Source organism: Mustela nivalis (genome assembly GCF_964662115.1).
Source record: "Mustela nivalis genome assembly, chromosome: 6".
Taxonomy (NCBI): domain Eukaryota; kingdom Metazoa; phylum Chordata; class Mammalia; order Carnivora; family Mustelidae; genus Mustela; species Mustela nivalis.
The window spans coordinates 82,239,639-82,255,987 of NC_139025.1; the positions used below are offsets into that span (position 1 = coordinate 82,239,639).

The 16,349-nt window shown below is 41.7% G+C and overlaps 1 protein-coding gene across 2 annotated transcripts; it reads right to left on the bottom strand.

Moving 5' to 3' along the window:
* Window positions 1-4,089: 4,089 nt before the first annotated feature.
* On the bottom strand, window positions 4,090-16,087 carry B2M (beta-2-microglobulin). Of its 2 annotated transcripts, none has more exons than XM_082735345.1 (4): window positions 15,357-15,597; window positions 11,560-11,835; window positions 10,975-11,002; window positions 4,090-6,048 (listed from the first exon to the last, which is right to left on the bottom strand). In XM_082735345.1, the coding sequence occupies exons 1-3, from the start codon at window positions 15,451-15,453 to the stop codon at window positions 10,989-10,991; spliced, it is 387 nt and encodes a 128-aa protein (XP_082591471.1). In that variant the 5' UTR covers window positions 15,454-15,597; the 3' UTR covers window positions 4,090-6,048; window positions 10,975-10,988. The 2 variants fall into 2 exon arrangements, with proteins under 2 accessions (XP_082591471.1, XP_082591472.1); XM_082735346.1 differs by lacking the exon at window positions 4,090-6,048 and adding an exon at window positions 9,509-9,997 and having other exon boundaries at window positions 15,357-16,087.
* Window positions 16,088-16,349: the final 262 nt, after the last annotated feature.

The window sequence follows — 16,349 nt, forward strand, 5'->3', positions numbered from 1 at the left end:
CTCCCCAATGTCCATAATCCCACCCCCTTCTCCCAACCCCCCTCCCCCCAGCAACCCTCAGTTTGTTTTGTGAGATTAAGAGTCACTTATGGTTTGTCTCCCTCCCAATCCCATCTTGTTTCATTTATTCTTCTCCTACCCACTTAAGCCCCCATGTTGCATCACCACTTCCTCATATCAGGGAGATCATATGATAGTTGTCTTTCTCTGCTTGACTTATTTCGCTAAGCATGATACACTCTAGTTCCATCCATGTTGTCGCAAATGGCAAGAATTCATTTCTTTTGATGGCTGCATAGTATTCCATTGTGTATATATACCACATCTTCTTGATCCATCCATCTGTTGATGGACATCTAGGTTCTTTCCATAGTTTGGCTATTGTGGACATTGCTGCTATAAACATTCGGGGGCACGTGCCCCTTTGGATCACTATGTTTGTATCTTTAGGGTAAATACCCAATAGTGCAATTGCTGGGTCATAGGGCAGTTCTATTTTCAACATTTTGAGGAACCTCCATGCTGTTTTCCAGAGTGGCTGCACCAGCTTGCATTCCCACCAACAGTGTAGGAGGGTTCCCCTTTCTCCGCATCCTCGCCAGCATCTGTCATTTCCTGACTTGTTGATTTTAGCCATTCTGACTGGTGTGAGGTGATATCTCATTGTGGTTTTGATTTGTATTTCCCTGATGCCGAGTGATATGGAGCACTTTTTCATGTGTCTGTTGGCCATCTGGATGTCTTCTTTGCAGAAATGTCAGAGTAATTTATTTTTTAAAATGTCTATGTTCAAGGGGCAGCTGGGTGGCACAGTCAGTTGAGCAACTATTTATTGGTTTTGGCTCTGGTGGTGGGATCTCAGGGTTATAAGATGGAGCCCTACCTGGGTTGGGCTCCATGACCTGCTCAGCACAGACTCTGCTTAAGACTTTCTCTTCCTCTCCCACTGCTCCTTTACCCCCTGTTTGTGTGCTCACTCTCTCTCTCTCTCATAAATAAATAAATCTTCAAAAAAGAAAAAAGAGTCTACTTTTGATTGTTCTGGATTTCTGGGGAAGATAGCCCAGCAGGAGGACCCTAAACTCACCTCGTCCCACAGACACAACTATAGGTAACACTAACATCAGTGTAAATAACTGCAGAAATGACCTGGAGACTGGCAAAACAAACACCACAACTAAATGTAGAGGAGAGTCCGCATGGAAGAGGGTAGGAAGGGCAGAGATGAGATAGGGAGTTGAATCCCTTGTGTCTGGTTGCTGAAGGAAGAGAGCTATGGGTGTGGTGAGGATAGAGAAACAGACTATCACACCTGGGAGCCTGCACTGGGAAGAGGAATCCCTACAACATTTGGCTGTGAAAACCAGAGGGGCTGAGCTGAATTTCCTGAGTTTTTTTTTTTTGTTTTTGTTTTTAAGATTTTATTTATTTGTTTGACAGAGAGATCACAGGTAAGGGGGGAGTAGGCTCCCTGCTGAGCAGAGAGCCCCAGTGCAGGGTTTGATCCCCTGCTCATTCCCAGGACCCTGAGATCATGACCTGAACCGAAGGCAGAAGCTTAACCCACTGAGCCACCCAGGCGCCCAAATTTTATGAGTTCTTATACCCACAGGACTTAAAGCCTGGAAAATTACAAATCAGCAGTTTCAGAGCTGGGAGAGTGATAGGAAACTGAGTCCCTGCCCTTAAAGAGACAGCACAAAAAACAGCTCATGGAGATTTGGCTAAGATTTGGCTAAGAAGCAGGAATTGGAAAAATGCCTGGGGGATATGGGAGGGAGAATTATTCACCAATCTCAGAGTTCAGTTAAGGACTTGATTTCAATTAAGTTCAATTAAGATATACCACATCTTATTTATCCAAAGGAGCTGGCAGACCTCATTCCCGCTCCCCCCACATACACATACTCCCCCCAGCATAAACACAGAGCCATGTACAGAAACCAGCACAGCACTGACATTCACTACCTAACTGCTTAAACCACATGCTGTGCCCTCCAGTAGGCTTGACCCAATCCCAGCACTGCAAGTCCCTTCCCCTAGAAGACTAGTGCAAACCTTGCCAACATTGCATATCTGGACTACACACTTGGCGGAGCCTCAGTCCTGGCAGTGACATGGCAGTCACTTCCCATGGAGGACATGCGCACCTTGTTAAAATTGCCTGCCCTAGCCGGCCCCATCTTGCTGACAGCTGTGCATCCCCCATGGAGGACCAGCGCACACAACTTGTATGCTCTCTAACCCCTGCCTGCTGCATGTGCTTTGTGGTCTCTGTGGCAGCTGCTCATCCCCTGTGGAAAAGGATTGGCACCACCTTGTTAAAAGTGCACACCCTGCCCACTACTTTCAAGGGCAAAGACTTTTCTACCAAACAGAAACAGATTCAGAGAGTTAGACAAAATGAGACAGGAATATGTCTCAAATGAAAGAACAGGACAAAATTACAACAAGGGACCTAAGCAAAATCGAAATGAGTAACACGCCTGACAGAGAATTTAAAATAATGATCATAAAGGTACTCACTGGACTTGAGAAAAGAGTGGAGGACCCTTAACAAAGAGATTAAAAAAGAACCAGTCAGAGATAAAGAACACAATAATTGAAATTAAAAATACATTAGATGGAACAAATAACAGGTTAGAAGAAGCAGAAGAACATATCAGCAATCTGGAGGACTGAGTAATGGAAAGTAAGTAAGCTGAGCAGGTGAGAGAAAAAAGTTATGTGAAATTAGGATAGAGTTGGGGAACTCAGTCAAGTGTAATAACATATGCATTATAGAGATCCCAGAAGAAGAAGAAGAGAGAAAAGGAATTAGAAAATGTGAAGAAATAATAGCTGAACCCCCCCTCCCAATTTGAGAAAGAAAACAGAAATTCAGATCCAGGAGGCACAGAGATCTCCCAGCAATCAACCCCAGCAGGTCCACACAAGACACATAGTAATTAAAATAGTAAAAAGCAGTGATAAAGAAGGAATGTTAAAATCAGGAGAAAAGAAAACACTTGATGTAAATACAAGAGAAAACCCAGAAGGCTACCAGCAGATTGTTCAACAGAAACTTTACAAGCCAGAAGAGAGTGGCATAATATATTCAAAGTGCCGAAAGGGAAAAAATCCAAACAACTGAGTGTCCATTGATAGATGAATGGATACAATGGATAAAGAAGAGTGGTAGGTAGGTAGGTAGATAGATAGATGGAATAATTTTTGACCATAATATTGACCACAAAAAAAGAATGAAATCTTGCCATTTGCAGCAACATGGATGGCTCTAGAAGAGTATAATGCTAAATGAAATAAGCCAGTCAGAGAAAGAGAAATACCATATGATTTCTCATATGTGGAATTTAAGAAAAAAAAATTAACAAAGGGAAAAAAGAGAAAGATACAAACTAAGAAACAGACTCAACTATAGAGAACAAACCAGAGGGGTGGTGGTTGAAGGGATGAGTGAAATTGATGATGGGCATTAAGGAATGCACTTGTGATGAGCACTGCCTTATAGAATTGTTGAATCGCTATACTGTCTACCTGTAATAAATATAACACTGTATATTAACTACACTGGAATTAAAATTTTAAAAAAATAGAATAAAAATTAAAAACCTACTTTTATCTTACTGCTATTTTAGCTCCTGACCTTAAGCAAACATTGTTAAGAGATTATTGCATATATTTCTGGACCTTTTCCTGTGAGTGTGTCTGCTTATAGATGTTGAGAGAAAAATGTAAAAGGCTCATATAGTTTGTTTAAAAAAAAAAATATATATATATATATATATATAATAGGATCAGGATTAGCACCTCAGCTTGGAATGCCTGAGATAGGCAAATGCTGGTGTTCTGAATGAAGGGTGAGCAGGATTGCTGTCAGGATCTGATCACTGGGGTGCCTGGGTGGCTCAGTGGGTTAAAGCCTCTGCCTTTGGCTCAGGTCATGATCCCAGGGTCCTGGGATCCAGCCCTGCATCAGGCTCTCTGCTCTGCGGGGAGCCTGCTTTCTCCTCTCTCTCTGCCTGTCTCTCCGTGAGCTCTGTCTGTCAAATAAATAAAATCTTTAAAAAAAACATCCGATCACCATTCTTTTTTTCCCTTTAAGATTTTATTTATTTATTTAATAAATAAATGAATCGCCATTCTTGAGGAATGTAACACACAAAACACTAAGCTATAGTCGCAGTCTTGTCTAAATGTTCCCTGTAGGTCTTTGGGTCAACAAAGCAATTCCAGGTTAAAATTGCTGAATTCTAATTCACATTTCTGTATTTCTTTGGTCTCTGTCTTCCAGATATCTTTTTTCTTGATTTACCTTGGTGAATTGCCTTTAAGCCATAATTCCCACCTTACAGCTTTTTCTCACTATCACTTGCTTTGGTCACTTTAAGGTGTGGGATCCTCTTGTACTCTCTCTGCAGTTCTAGAACCTGTATCATAACACGCTGTCTTCCTCTGGTTTCTTGGACCCTTATAAATTTTTCTGAAAGGGAAAATTATAAGAAAATGCAAGAGAATTTTTTTTAGATTTTATTTTATTTAAATTCAATTAACATAGAGTGTATTATTAGTTTCAGAGATAGCATTCAGTGATCCATCAGTTGCATATAACACCCAGTGCTCATTATATCACATGCCCTCCTTAATGTCCATCACACAGTTACCCCATTCTCCCACCTTCCTACCCTCCAGCAACCCTCAGTATGTTTCCTATGATTAAGAGTCTCTTAGGGTTTGTCTCCCTCTCTGATTTTGTCTTATTTTATTTTTCCCTCCTTCCCCTTATGATCCTCTGTTTTGTTTCTTAAATTCCACCTATGAGTGAAGTCATGTGATTCTTTCTCCTATTGACTTATTTCACTTAGCATAATACCCTCTACTTTCATCCATGTCATTGCAAATGATAAGATTTCAATTTTTTGATGGCTGAGTAGTATGCCATTGTGTATATATACCACATCTTATTTATCCATTCATCTGTTGATGGACATCTAGGCTCCTTCCATATTTGGCTATTGTAGACATTGCTGCTATAAACATTGGGGTGTAGGTGCCCCTTCAGATCACTACATTTGTATCTTTGGGGTAAATACAGTAAAATTTCTGGGTCCTAGGGTAGCTCTATTTTAAACTCCTAGGTATACCTGCATACTGTTTTCCAGAATGGCTGTACCAGTTTGCATTCCCACCAGCAGTGTAAGATGGTTCCCCTTTCTTTGCCAACATCTGTCATTTCCTGACTTGTTAATTTTAGCAATTCTGACTAATGTGAGGTAGCATCTCATTGTGGTTTTGATTTGTATTTCCTTGATGCCAGGTTATGTGGAGCATTTTTTCATGTGTCTGTTGGCCATTTGGATGTCTTCTTTGGAGAAATGTCTCATGTCTTCTGTCCATTTCTTGACTGGATTATTTGTTCTTTGGGTGTTAAGTTTGGTAAGTTTTTTTTTATAAATCTTGGATACTGCCTCTTTATCTGATAAGACATTCGCAAATATCTTCTCCCATTCTGTAGGTTGTCTTTTGGTTTTGTCGATTGTTTCCTTTGCTGTGCAGAATCTTTTCATCTTGATGAAGTCCCAATAGTTCATTTTTGCCTTTGGAAATGTGTCTGGTATGTTGCTTTAGCCAAGGTCACAGAGGTGTTCTTCTGCCTGTGTTCTTCTCTGGGATTTTGATGGATTCCTGTGTCACATTTAGGTCTTTTATCCATTTTGAGTCTATTTTTGTGTATGGTATAAGGAAATGGTCCAGTTTCATTCTTCTCCATTGGGTTGTACAATTTTCCCAGCATCATTTGTTGAAGAGACTGCCTTTTTTCCCATTGGCTATTCTTTCCTGCTTTGTCAAAAAATGGTTGACTGTAGAGTTGAGGGGCCATTCCTGGGTTTTCTATTCTGTTTCATAGATCTGTGTCTGTTTTTGTGCAAGTACCTACTGTCTTAATGATTATAGCTTTATAATAGAGCTTGAAGTCCAGAATTGTGATACCACCAGCTTTGGTTTTCTTTTTCAATATTCCTTTGGCTATTCGGGGTCTTTCTAGTTCTGTGAAAAAAGTTGATAGTATTTTGATAAGGATTGCACTGAACGTGTAGATTGCTCTGGGTAACATTATAATTAACATTTTAACAATATTTTTTCTTACCGTCTATGAGTATGGAATGTTCTTCTATTACTTTGTTACTTCCTAAATTTCTTTCATAAATGTTCTATAGCTTTTACAGTGCTGATCCTTTGCCTCTTTGATTCGGTTTACTCCTAAGTATCTTATGGTCTTAGGTGCAGTTATAAGTGGGATTGATGTAAGAGAATTATTTAATAAAAATTAAATTTTTAAAACAGCCATTATAAGGGGTGCCTGGCTGACTCCATTGGTTAAGTGTCTTCCTTTGGCTCAGGTCATGGTCCCCTGGGCCTGGGATCAAGCCTCGTCCGCTTCTCCCTCTCCCTCTGCCTCTCTTCCCCACCCCCGCTCATGTTCTCTCTCTCTCTATCTATCTCAAACAAATAAATAGAATCTTCAAAAAAATAGCCATTAAATGAAATGGAGAGTGATGGGTACACACTAAAAGAACTCAGTGGGGTCCAGAAAGTAGTCATCTTTGTCATAGGAGATTGCAGGGGTTTACAATTCTTTTTCTTTGTTTTCATTATTCGATGATGAAGAGGACAATTCTAATTCATTCTAAATTCATTCTAAAATGAATTTTTTAAAGTATTTATTTATTGGGGCACCTGGGTGGCACAGTCAGTTGGGCGACTGACTCTTGATTTCTGTTCAGGTCGTGTTCTCAGGGTCATGAGATTGAGACCCACATCGGGATTCTCTCTTCCTGAGCCCTTCCCCCAACTTATATTCTCTCTCTCTCTCTCTTAAATAAATGTATGATTACAACTTTATGATATTCTGGATAAGGTAAAACTACAGAAACAGTAAAAAGATCAGTTCTTTGCCAGCAATTGAAGAGCAGAAGAAAGTGGTTGGGAGGAATCAATAGGCAGAACAGAGGGGATTTTTAGGGCAGCGAAATACTCTGATACCCTAATAATGATGGATATATGTCATTATATATTTGTCCAAACGCACATAACATCGTCAACATCAAGAGGGAACCTAATAAGGTAAACTATGGACTTTGGTGATTATACTATGTCAATGTAGTTTCGGGGGGTGATAATAGAAAAGGCTCTGCATGTGTCGGGCTAGGAGGTATATGAGAAATCTATGTATTTTCCTCTCAATTTTGCTATAAATCCAAACTACTCTAAAAATATAAGTATTTTTTAAAAAGTTGAACCATAGTTGATATACAATGTTATATTAGTTTCAGATGTACATTATTCAATAGTTCTATACATTATGCAGTTCTCACAATAGGTGTAGTTACCAACTATCAACCATAGTATATTGACTATACTCTCTTTGCTATATTTTTCATCCCCACAGCTTATTAATTTTATAGCTTGAAGTCATCTATATTGTCCAGTGCTCCATTCCCCCTTCCCTCTGGCATCCACCATTTTATTCTGTTTTAGTTTGTTTATATTTCCAGTTTTTTTTTAAATTTCACAAATAAGTGAAATCATATGTTATTTGTCTTTCTCTGACTTATTTCACTTAGCATAATACCCTCTAAGTCCATCCATGTTGTTGCAAGTGGCAATTTTTTTGTGGTTGAATAATATTCTATTGTATATATATATATATGTATATATATATATACCACACACACATACACACATGATACCCTCTTTATCCATTCATCTATAGACTATGGATGGACACTCAGTTTATTTCTACTGCTTGACTATTGTAAATAATGCTGCAATAAACATAGAAGTGCATATAACTTTTCAAAGTATTGTTTTCATATTCTTTGGGTAAATACCCAGCAGTGGTATTACTGGATTATATGATATTTCTATTTTTAATTTTTTGAGAAACCTCCATACTGTTTTACATAGTGCTGCACTAACTTGTACTAACAGTGCACAAGGGTTCCCTTTTCTCCACATCCTTACCAACACTTGTCTTTTTGAGAATAGCCATTCTGACTGGAATGGGGTGACATCTCATTGTGGCTTTGGTTTACATTCCCCAATGAGCAGGGAGGCTGATGTGGGGCTAGATCTCAGAACCTCGAGATCATGGCATGAGCCAAAGGCAGACACTTAACCTACTGAGCCCCCCAGGTGCCCCTGTTTTTGTTTTTGTTTTTTAAGATTTTGTTTATTTATTTGACAGAGATCACAAGTAGGCAGAAAGGCAGACAGAGAGAGAGGGAGAAGAAAACTCCCTGTTGAGTAGAGAGCCCGATGCAGAGCTCGATCCCAGGACCCTAGAATCATGACCTGAGCTGAAGGCAGAGGCTTTAACCCACAGAGCCACCCAGGTGCCCCCCTGTTTTTGTTTTTAATAGAATTTATTTCTTAGAGCTAGTATTTTTTAACAAGTTCCATAGGTGATTCTAATGTGAATTTAGGATAGAAAGTGACCGGTCTAAGTAAGTCACTGCTCAGTCTGCTCAGCTGAGTTCCTGCAAGTATTCCCCCAAATACCCTTGCTCCACTGTTTGGAATTATCCACACTTGCCATACCTTCATCTTTCCCATAATTTGTCGTCCTGCTTGGAAGCCCCAGATTCCATTCACCAGTCGGGAGAACCACTACCCACCAAGTCACAATTCAAGCAAATGGCTTCCCTCACGCCTACCTAAAGTTTCTTGTTGTTCCCCGAACACATTTTCCTATCACTTGGTTCTTTGGTCATACCTGTATTATACTCTTTAACAGGATTTTTTTTATTGTTTGACCACATGCCTGTCCCTCCACTAGACAGAAATTTGAGAGCAGTTTTGTGTTTTATTCATCTTGTCAGCACTTAACACTAACTCAAATTCTTTGTCAGATGCACGATGCTGCATATATAAACTATATTTTGAAATTGAAAAATCTAGCATTTTTCATTCAAAGTTTATCTATTACTTGCTAAAATATGAAACCCTCAGAAACTTTTGTTCCCTCTTAGAGCCTGCACATTCCTTGTGTCTTGGCCCAAGGAACAGAACTCTGGCTAAAAGACAGGCATGGTCTCCCAGCAGACCACTGTGTCACCCTAAGTCATTTAATTTCCCTGGGATCTTGTTCCTTATCTGTAAAATGTAGATTGCTGAGGCCCCTTCCACCATGAGTCAAGCCCAAAAAACAGGGGTTTATACTTTTTTCCCAAGTGACACTTCTAGACTGTTTTCCTGTTTGATAACAAAGAGTCGGGGGGCACCTGGGTGCCTCAGTAGGTTAAGTAATTGCTTTCAGATCAGGTCATGATCCCATGGCCCTAGGACTGAGCCCTGCAGGGGTCTCCCTGCTCAGCAAGAAGTCTGCTTCTCCCTCCCCCTTTGCCCCTCCCCCTGTTTGTATTCTCTCTCTCTCTCAAATAAATAAAATCTTTTAAAAAGGGAGCGGGGCAAGAGAGGGACAGATGTATAAAAAACTGAACACATCAAGTTTTACAATTGTTTTAATTATTGAAACAAAATTAACATTAAGTCAAATTGTGTGCAACAATGTTTCTGATGTAAGAGGTGAGTGAGAATCTCAGGACAGAGATTCTACACTTATTATACCCACTATAACAAATTTCCAGTAACTTAGAGGTTATCTTTCAAAAAATTTCCCCCAAATTCTAAACAAAGTATGCAAATTGGAAATTAACTCTAAACATGCATAACTATCTTTTGTGTGAATAGACTGAACAATTCAGTTCTGACCATGAGAATTCTCTCCAAGATTTTTCCAGCCCCACAACTACAGCTACCGCATAGACGGGTCAAATACAGCAACAGAATGATCAATGTAGAATTAACAATTAGATTATATTTGCATCATCATCAATATGACTATGATTTATAAGCATAAAGCATAAAAGCATATCAGCATTAATAAGAACATAGCATTTGAAATTAATGCAATCTATAAGCACAATCTTCAAACCTGGAAAAAAAGGAAAATAGATTTGTTAGCAAATACATTTATTTTATCTAGATTATAGATCACACCACCAAATTTGTCTGACTTCTGCTATGTAAATCATTGTTTGTAAAAGAAACAGCTGCAGACAATTTTCCAAACCCATTACCCCATTAATTTATCCCATTGGTTCTCCCACATTCTTATAGGAAAGAATGCTTGTATTAGATTTCAGATCCCTGCTGTCCCATTTAGTAACTGTGTGACTCCAGGCAGGTCATCCAACCTCTCTGATGCTTTCTCAAATTAATTTCCCTGTCCTGGGAGGTAACGGGAAATTTCTCCATGGTACCCCATGGAGATAAATTTCATGCAAAGCTGGATTTTGACCTCTGGACTCCAGCAATGCAGACAAGTCCAATTCTTCCCACTTTCACAATGCGAGAAGTTTTTGTAGCTACACATATTATAGTATCTTTACACTGCGTTTTCCATTTCTCTACTCTGTTGGACTGGGAGCCTCTAGAAGGCAAACACAGTGCCCACACACTAACACTGAACAACAGACTAAGGGAACAGGGAATCTACAAAACCACGTCACTCCTCTTTTCAGGCTGAATAATAAAGCAACTGCTATACAAAGGAAGAGAACAGTTCATTTCTGAAGGCCCAGAGATGCCCACCGTAGAAACAGAAGAAGAAAGATCAAATCCTTGCAGGTGGTGTGGGTAACTAGCTGCCTCTATCCTGTTAAAGCACTCCAACAGCTCCTCTGATTTTGTTTGGAGGGCCACTGGCAGCATGAGACTGGGGCTACACACCTTTCTCATGCCACTCCACAGGAAAAAAAAACATATTCCCTGTAGGATTCTTTCCTACGTGCTGAAATGCTACCCTGATTAAGATCTTCCCTATAATGAGGGTTATCTTACAGAGCTCTCTGTAAATAGTACCCAGGACGGTGAAACAAGAAAAATATTTTCTTAAGATTAGAAACCTACCTCCATGATGCTGGTTAGTTGTCTCGCTCTATGAAAAAGAAAACGGAAAAAGGAAGAGAGTAAGTTTTACTTTTAAAATACTATTAACAAATGTCTAGAACTGTTTATAAATAAGTCTGGCAGAATAGCCTGCAGACCCTAACCATGAATACCCAGTAGGTAGGGCCCAACCTTGCCTACTAGCCTCAGCTCCCAACCCAGCCAGGGACTACTGGGTAGGGTGCTAGGACAGCAGGGCCTGCAGATGAAGTCCTGTGCCTTCTGGAGAGCTTTGGTGGTTCAAAGTATCCACGAGGCTGTCAGGAAGGCCCAGGAGACCAGGAGGGAAGAAACACTGGTAGTTCATGTGCATTTGTGCAGGTGCCGACTGCTGTTGCTCCCTGTTTTTGCTGCAGGGAAACTACTGTTTTGGGGATGGGTCTGTGCAGAGGTGTCTCAAAAGGTGCCACTTATCAGAGCTTTAAATAATATTCCCTGTCAGTCCCAGTATGCAGTTTTTTTTTTTTAATATATCAAAGCAGCTTTAAGCTGTGCCTATATACAGCTACAAATGTTAGTAGGTAAGGAAAGAACTTAAAAGCTTACCCCATTTAACGACCTGGGGAGTTCTGAGAGTAACATGCTTCACACGGCAGCTAAATTCATCCTGTCCATTGGGAGTGAATTCAGTGTGGACCAGAAGATAGAAACTCCAGTCCTTGCTGAAAGACAGGTCTGACTGTTCTGCATTCATCTTCTCTCCATTCTTCAGCAGTTCGATTTCAATTTCTGGTGGGTGGAATCCTGACACATAGCAGTTCAGGAAATTTGGCTTTCCATTCTCTGCGGGGTGCCGTGAGTAAACCTGAATTTTTGGAATACCTGAGGGACATGAGAGAAAGACAAATGAAAATTGCAGAATATTTCACTTGGACTACCTTGGTCTAAAGCTATCTCAGGCAACAAATGTTTAAATTTGATTATTGATTTCTCCCAATTCCATTTCTACTCTGGTCAAATGAGCTTCCACTTTTCCAAAAGGCTGCTTCCATTTTGAGGGATAAACCACGACTTAGTATCTTTCCCACATTAATTCCTCTACTCGTGGCTTTTTGGTTTTTTCCTAGCAGATTCCTAATAGTATCATCTTCTGTCACTGGAGTTTGTGCCAAATCTTTTAAGAACCTTTCTGTGGAGACTCTCAAGAACTTTTGATGGCTTCTTTAGCACCCATATAATTCCTCCACACATTCTCAAGAGTCCTCATGATTTGGCCCCAACCTACTTTTCAAACTTCATTTCTCACTTCACATACTCTTCATAATAGCCACATCAAAAAACTTATGTTTTTGCACCTTATTTCATGCCATCTTTTTTTTTTCTTTTTTTAATGTTTGCTCCTTTCCTTTTTGGTTCCTGATCTTACCTAGATCCACACCCATCTAACTTCTCAATATGTATTGTGTCTAGTATAGTGCCTTACATACAGAAGCTGCTCTGTAAATGGCAGATATTGTTATTATTATTACCTTGAACAAAACTTAAATGCATACAGAAGCCAGAAACACCATAAGTGAGTAAACTGGGCTGGGTAAGAAAAAAAGGGAAGGGTGAGGACTGTGGCAAATGAAAAAGGACATACTCTCCACCATGACCAAGTGGAATAATGTGTGCAAGAGTGGGATTTGCGTTTTTAATTACCACCCTCAAGTGATTACTGTAACTAGCCACACTGGGAATATGTTAGTGCTATAGAAGAGTCATTTCCAAAATGGGATGCATAACTAGACCATTTCTGTATTTTTCATTGAGTGAAGAGAAGTGTTACTGCCACTAAATGTACAGCTTGACACCAATATATGTATATAATTCACTTTAAAATATAAGTATATCCAGTGTATATGGTTACTAAAGGGAAACTCCTTTAGGTGGTAGGGAGGAGCAGTAGGAGACTGCTCTGACCAGGTTTATCTGTCTAGAAACACCCTGTCATCAAAGGAAAGGTCACCAGCCCCATCAGGAGCTAGCCTGGGGATCCCAATGAAGCCCTGATTTTTTTTTTCCATAAAGTTAAAAATGAAGACAAATCAGAAAGCTCTTTGTATCAGAACTTCTAATAATTAGAACATAATAAATGCCACAAGAGTCAGAACAAAGGTTCATCAGGCGTAGAATTCTCTCTTTGAGGGAGCCAGGCAGGGTTCTGCAAGAACATCACAATAACCTCTTCTGAGAGGAGGACAAGTATCAGACAAGACCTGGGTTTGAATCTGAGCTCAGCCACTTACTGGTTCTATGACTTTGGAACAGTTAGTTGAGTTTCTGAAGCTTAATGGAATCATCAGTTTATGTCCACAGTGAAACAAAATGCACACAAGAGAAAGAGCAAAAAACAGACCCCCAGAGGCAATCATTACCCATTTCTTGAGTATCTTTTAAGATTTTTATTTATTTATTTGAGAAAGAAAAATAGAGAGGGAGAGCATAGAGGGAGAAGCCAAACTCCCCGAGGAGCAGAGTGCCCAACCCAGGGTCCAATTCCAGGACCCCCAGATCATGACCCCAGTCAGAGGCAGACACTTAATCGACGGAGCCACCCAAGTGCCACTCCAGAGTATCTTCTAGAAATGATCTATTCATGTTATATACTACTTTGCAAACTTTCAAAGTAAGATTTTTCTTTTGGAGCGCCTGGGTGGCTCAGTGGGTTAAAGCCTCTACTTTCGGCTCAGGTCATGATCCCAGGGTCCTGGGATCGAGCCCCGCATCAGGCTCTCTGCCTACTTCTCTGCCTACTTGTGATCTCTGTCTGTCAAATAAATAAATAAAATCTTTTAAAGGGACTCAGTGGGTTAAGCCACTGTCTTCGGCTCGGGTCATGATCCCAGGGTCCTGGGATTGAGCCCCAAATCGGGCTCTCTGCTCAGCAGGGAGCCTGCTTCCTCCTCTCTCTCTGCCTGCCTCTCTGCCTGCTTGTCATCTCTCTCTGTCAAATAAATAAATAAAATCTTTTAAAAAATAAAAAAAATCTTTAAAAAAAGATTTTTCTTTTAATGTCAGTTTGTTATTTTTAAAATTATTTCTGTGGTCATCACCAAATATCAATAATTTTATTTGTGCTTTATTTTGTAAATAGACTATAAATACCTTCTTTTCAGGATCCAAACCCCCGCTCCACAGAAGCTTTTGTGAGGGGAAAATATGAGGGTTCTGGTATACTACGAGTTATTTAGAACGTGCTCAAGATCTAGAGTGTCCCTGACACTCTGGGTAACCATTTTGATTACCCTTGTCATTGGCTTTACCGTCTTCCTGACTGGTAAACCTTCGCTTTTTCAAAACAGAAAGTAGAAGCTTAGTTCATCTTGGGAAGAACCAGGCAAGGAGCCAAAGAGGAAGCCCTCTGTGAAGAAAAACAGGGGCCCCAGACTCTCCAGCTTGCTGGCAAGAATCTCACACCAGAAGGTGACGAGGAGGTACTGAAAAACCGCAGAGTTTGCAGCCAAAGGGCGCACAGCCCCACAAAAAGCTCTGCTCCCGTTAGTTAGACTGTCTGCCGTTTCTCCCCCGTGTTGTGTTGATTAAGTTACTTAAACTCTTGATGGCTCAGTTTCCTTACGTATGAAATGCCGGAGATATTAACCATTGCCTTTACATCGTAGGCTCATCTCAGAATCAGATGGCATAGAGCACACAACGTCCCCAGCACGCCCCTTATCAATAAAGACTAGCTCTTGTGATTATTAAAAGGGACAAGGAATGGGAACAAGTGAATTAATGATGTCAAAGCGCTCTGTAACACCTCTAAGCATTCTACAAACTCCACGTGTGGATTCCTCCCCCACGGTTTCGCCGCATATTTGTGGGGCCGGCAACCCGCCGGGCGGTACAGAGGAAGCCCCGAAGCCCCCGGGATCCGAGCGGAGCAGCTGCAGCCGACTGATGGACCCGCGCGGTGCCTCCCGCAAAGACGGATGTCCCCACCTTTTCACGGCCCCCGACTCCCCGCTTTCGGGACCCGCCCTCCCAGGCAGACAGCTGCACCCGGCAAGCTAGAGGTTCCGCGGAAGAGAAACCCTCCCCCACCTCGGCCGCTCCGAAGTCTGTCATCACCCCAAAACTTTGTCCAGCCCCACCCGGAACGCACATGCCGGAGGCCTCCCTTACCCCCCTCTCCCGAAGAAGAGAAAAAAGGCTTGCGTCCTGGGCTCGCACCGCCCCCCCGCCCCAACTAGCCGGCCACCCCACCGCTTCCCCGCCCGCAGACCAAGCCCGCAGCTAGCCTCCAGGTCCCGCAAGAAGAACTGAGGAGGAGGAGGCGTGGGTGAGCTACAGAGTTAACGCCGAGAATGCCAAAAAGATTGGAGCACAGGAGAAGCGCGTGGGCAAGAGGGGACACTCACGTTGAACGGCGTGCACGACGGACAGAGAGAGCAGCCCGACGAAGACCAACGTCCGGAGAAGCGCCATCGCCACGGGAGTAGGAGCAGCGCGGGACATAGAGTGGCCCGCCCGCCGGGCGCCTGCACTTATAGTACTCGCGCGCACCGCCAATCAGAACCCTTCTGGCGGGAGCCGTCACTTGTCTCCGAGCGCTCGAGGCCGGGCCAGGTTAGAAAGAGGGACTTTCCCGTTTTCAGTTTCATTTTCCTATAAGGGCTCGTGATGCCCAAGAAGACGTGGGTTGGACGGAGAGGGGTTTTGCTGTCTAGAGGCCGGCGCGCTGCGACTAGGGTGCGCGCCAGAGCCTGGGTAAGAGGGCCTGCTATCATAGAACCCGGGCGGGACCTACGTTGGTCCCGCGCCCTCTCCTTGAGAACCATCCAGACTCAGAATACCTTCCTTACTGTGTCCCAGCCAGGTGGGACCTTAGAACCTGGGGTTTGCATTCGAGAAAACTCAAATCCTGAAAGATGAATAGAGTAGACAAAGGACGAATGGTGCGGGGCAAAATAAGAACTCTGATTAATAATTATGACCCAGGATTCCGGATTCTCTGAGCAAGAAAAATAGTCCAGGAATCTCAAGGCCTCCTGAGGACTACTCAGAGAACTGTACAGAGTGGACAAGGACCTTCTTGCCTCCTGCATTCCTTCAGGCAAAAGTTTCTTTTGGTAAATAAACCGCTGTGCCAAGAAATTCTTCTCTGTATCTTCCTGCTGTTGTTTAGGTAATTTTCTTCGTTTTGTTGATTTGTGGGAAAAACAACCACTGATAGCAAAAGCAGTAACTGCCTTAGAGTTTACAGACCTCTTTAGGTAATCCCTGTGAATTACCGCATTAGAATGGCTTGGCACATAGTAGGTATTCAATAAATGGAATGAATGAATGAATGAACGAACCAGTTAATATGGAAATAAACAGTAAGAAGTAGGAATTACGCCATTCATTTTTAT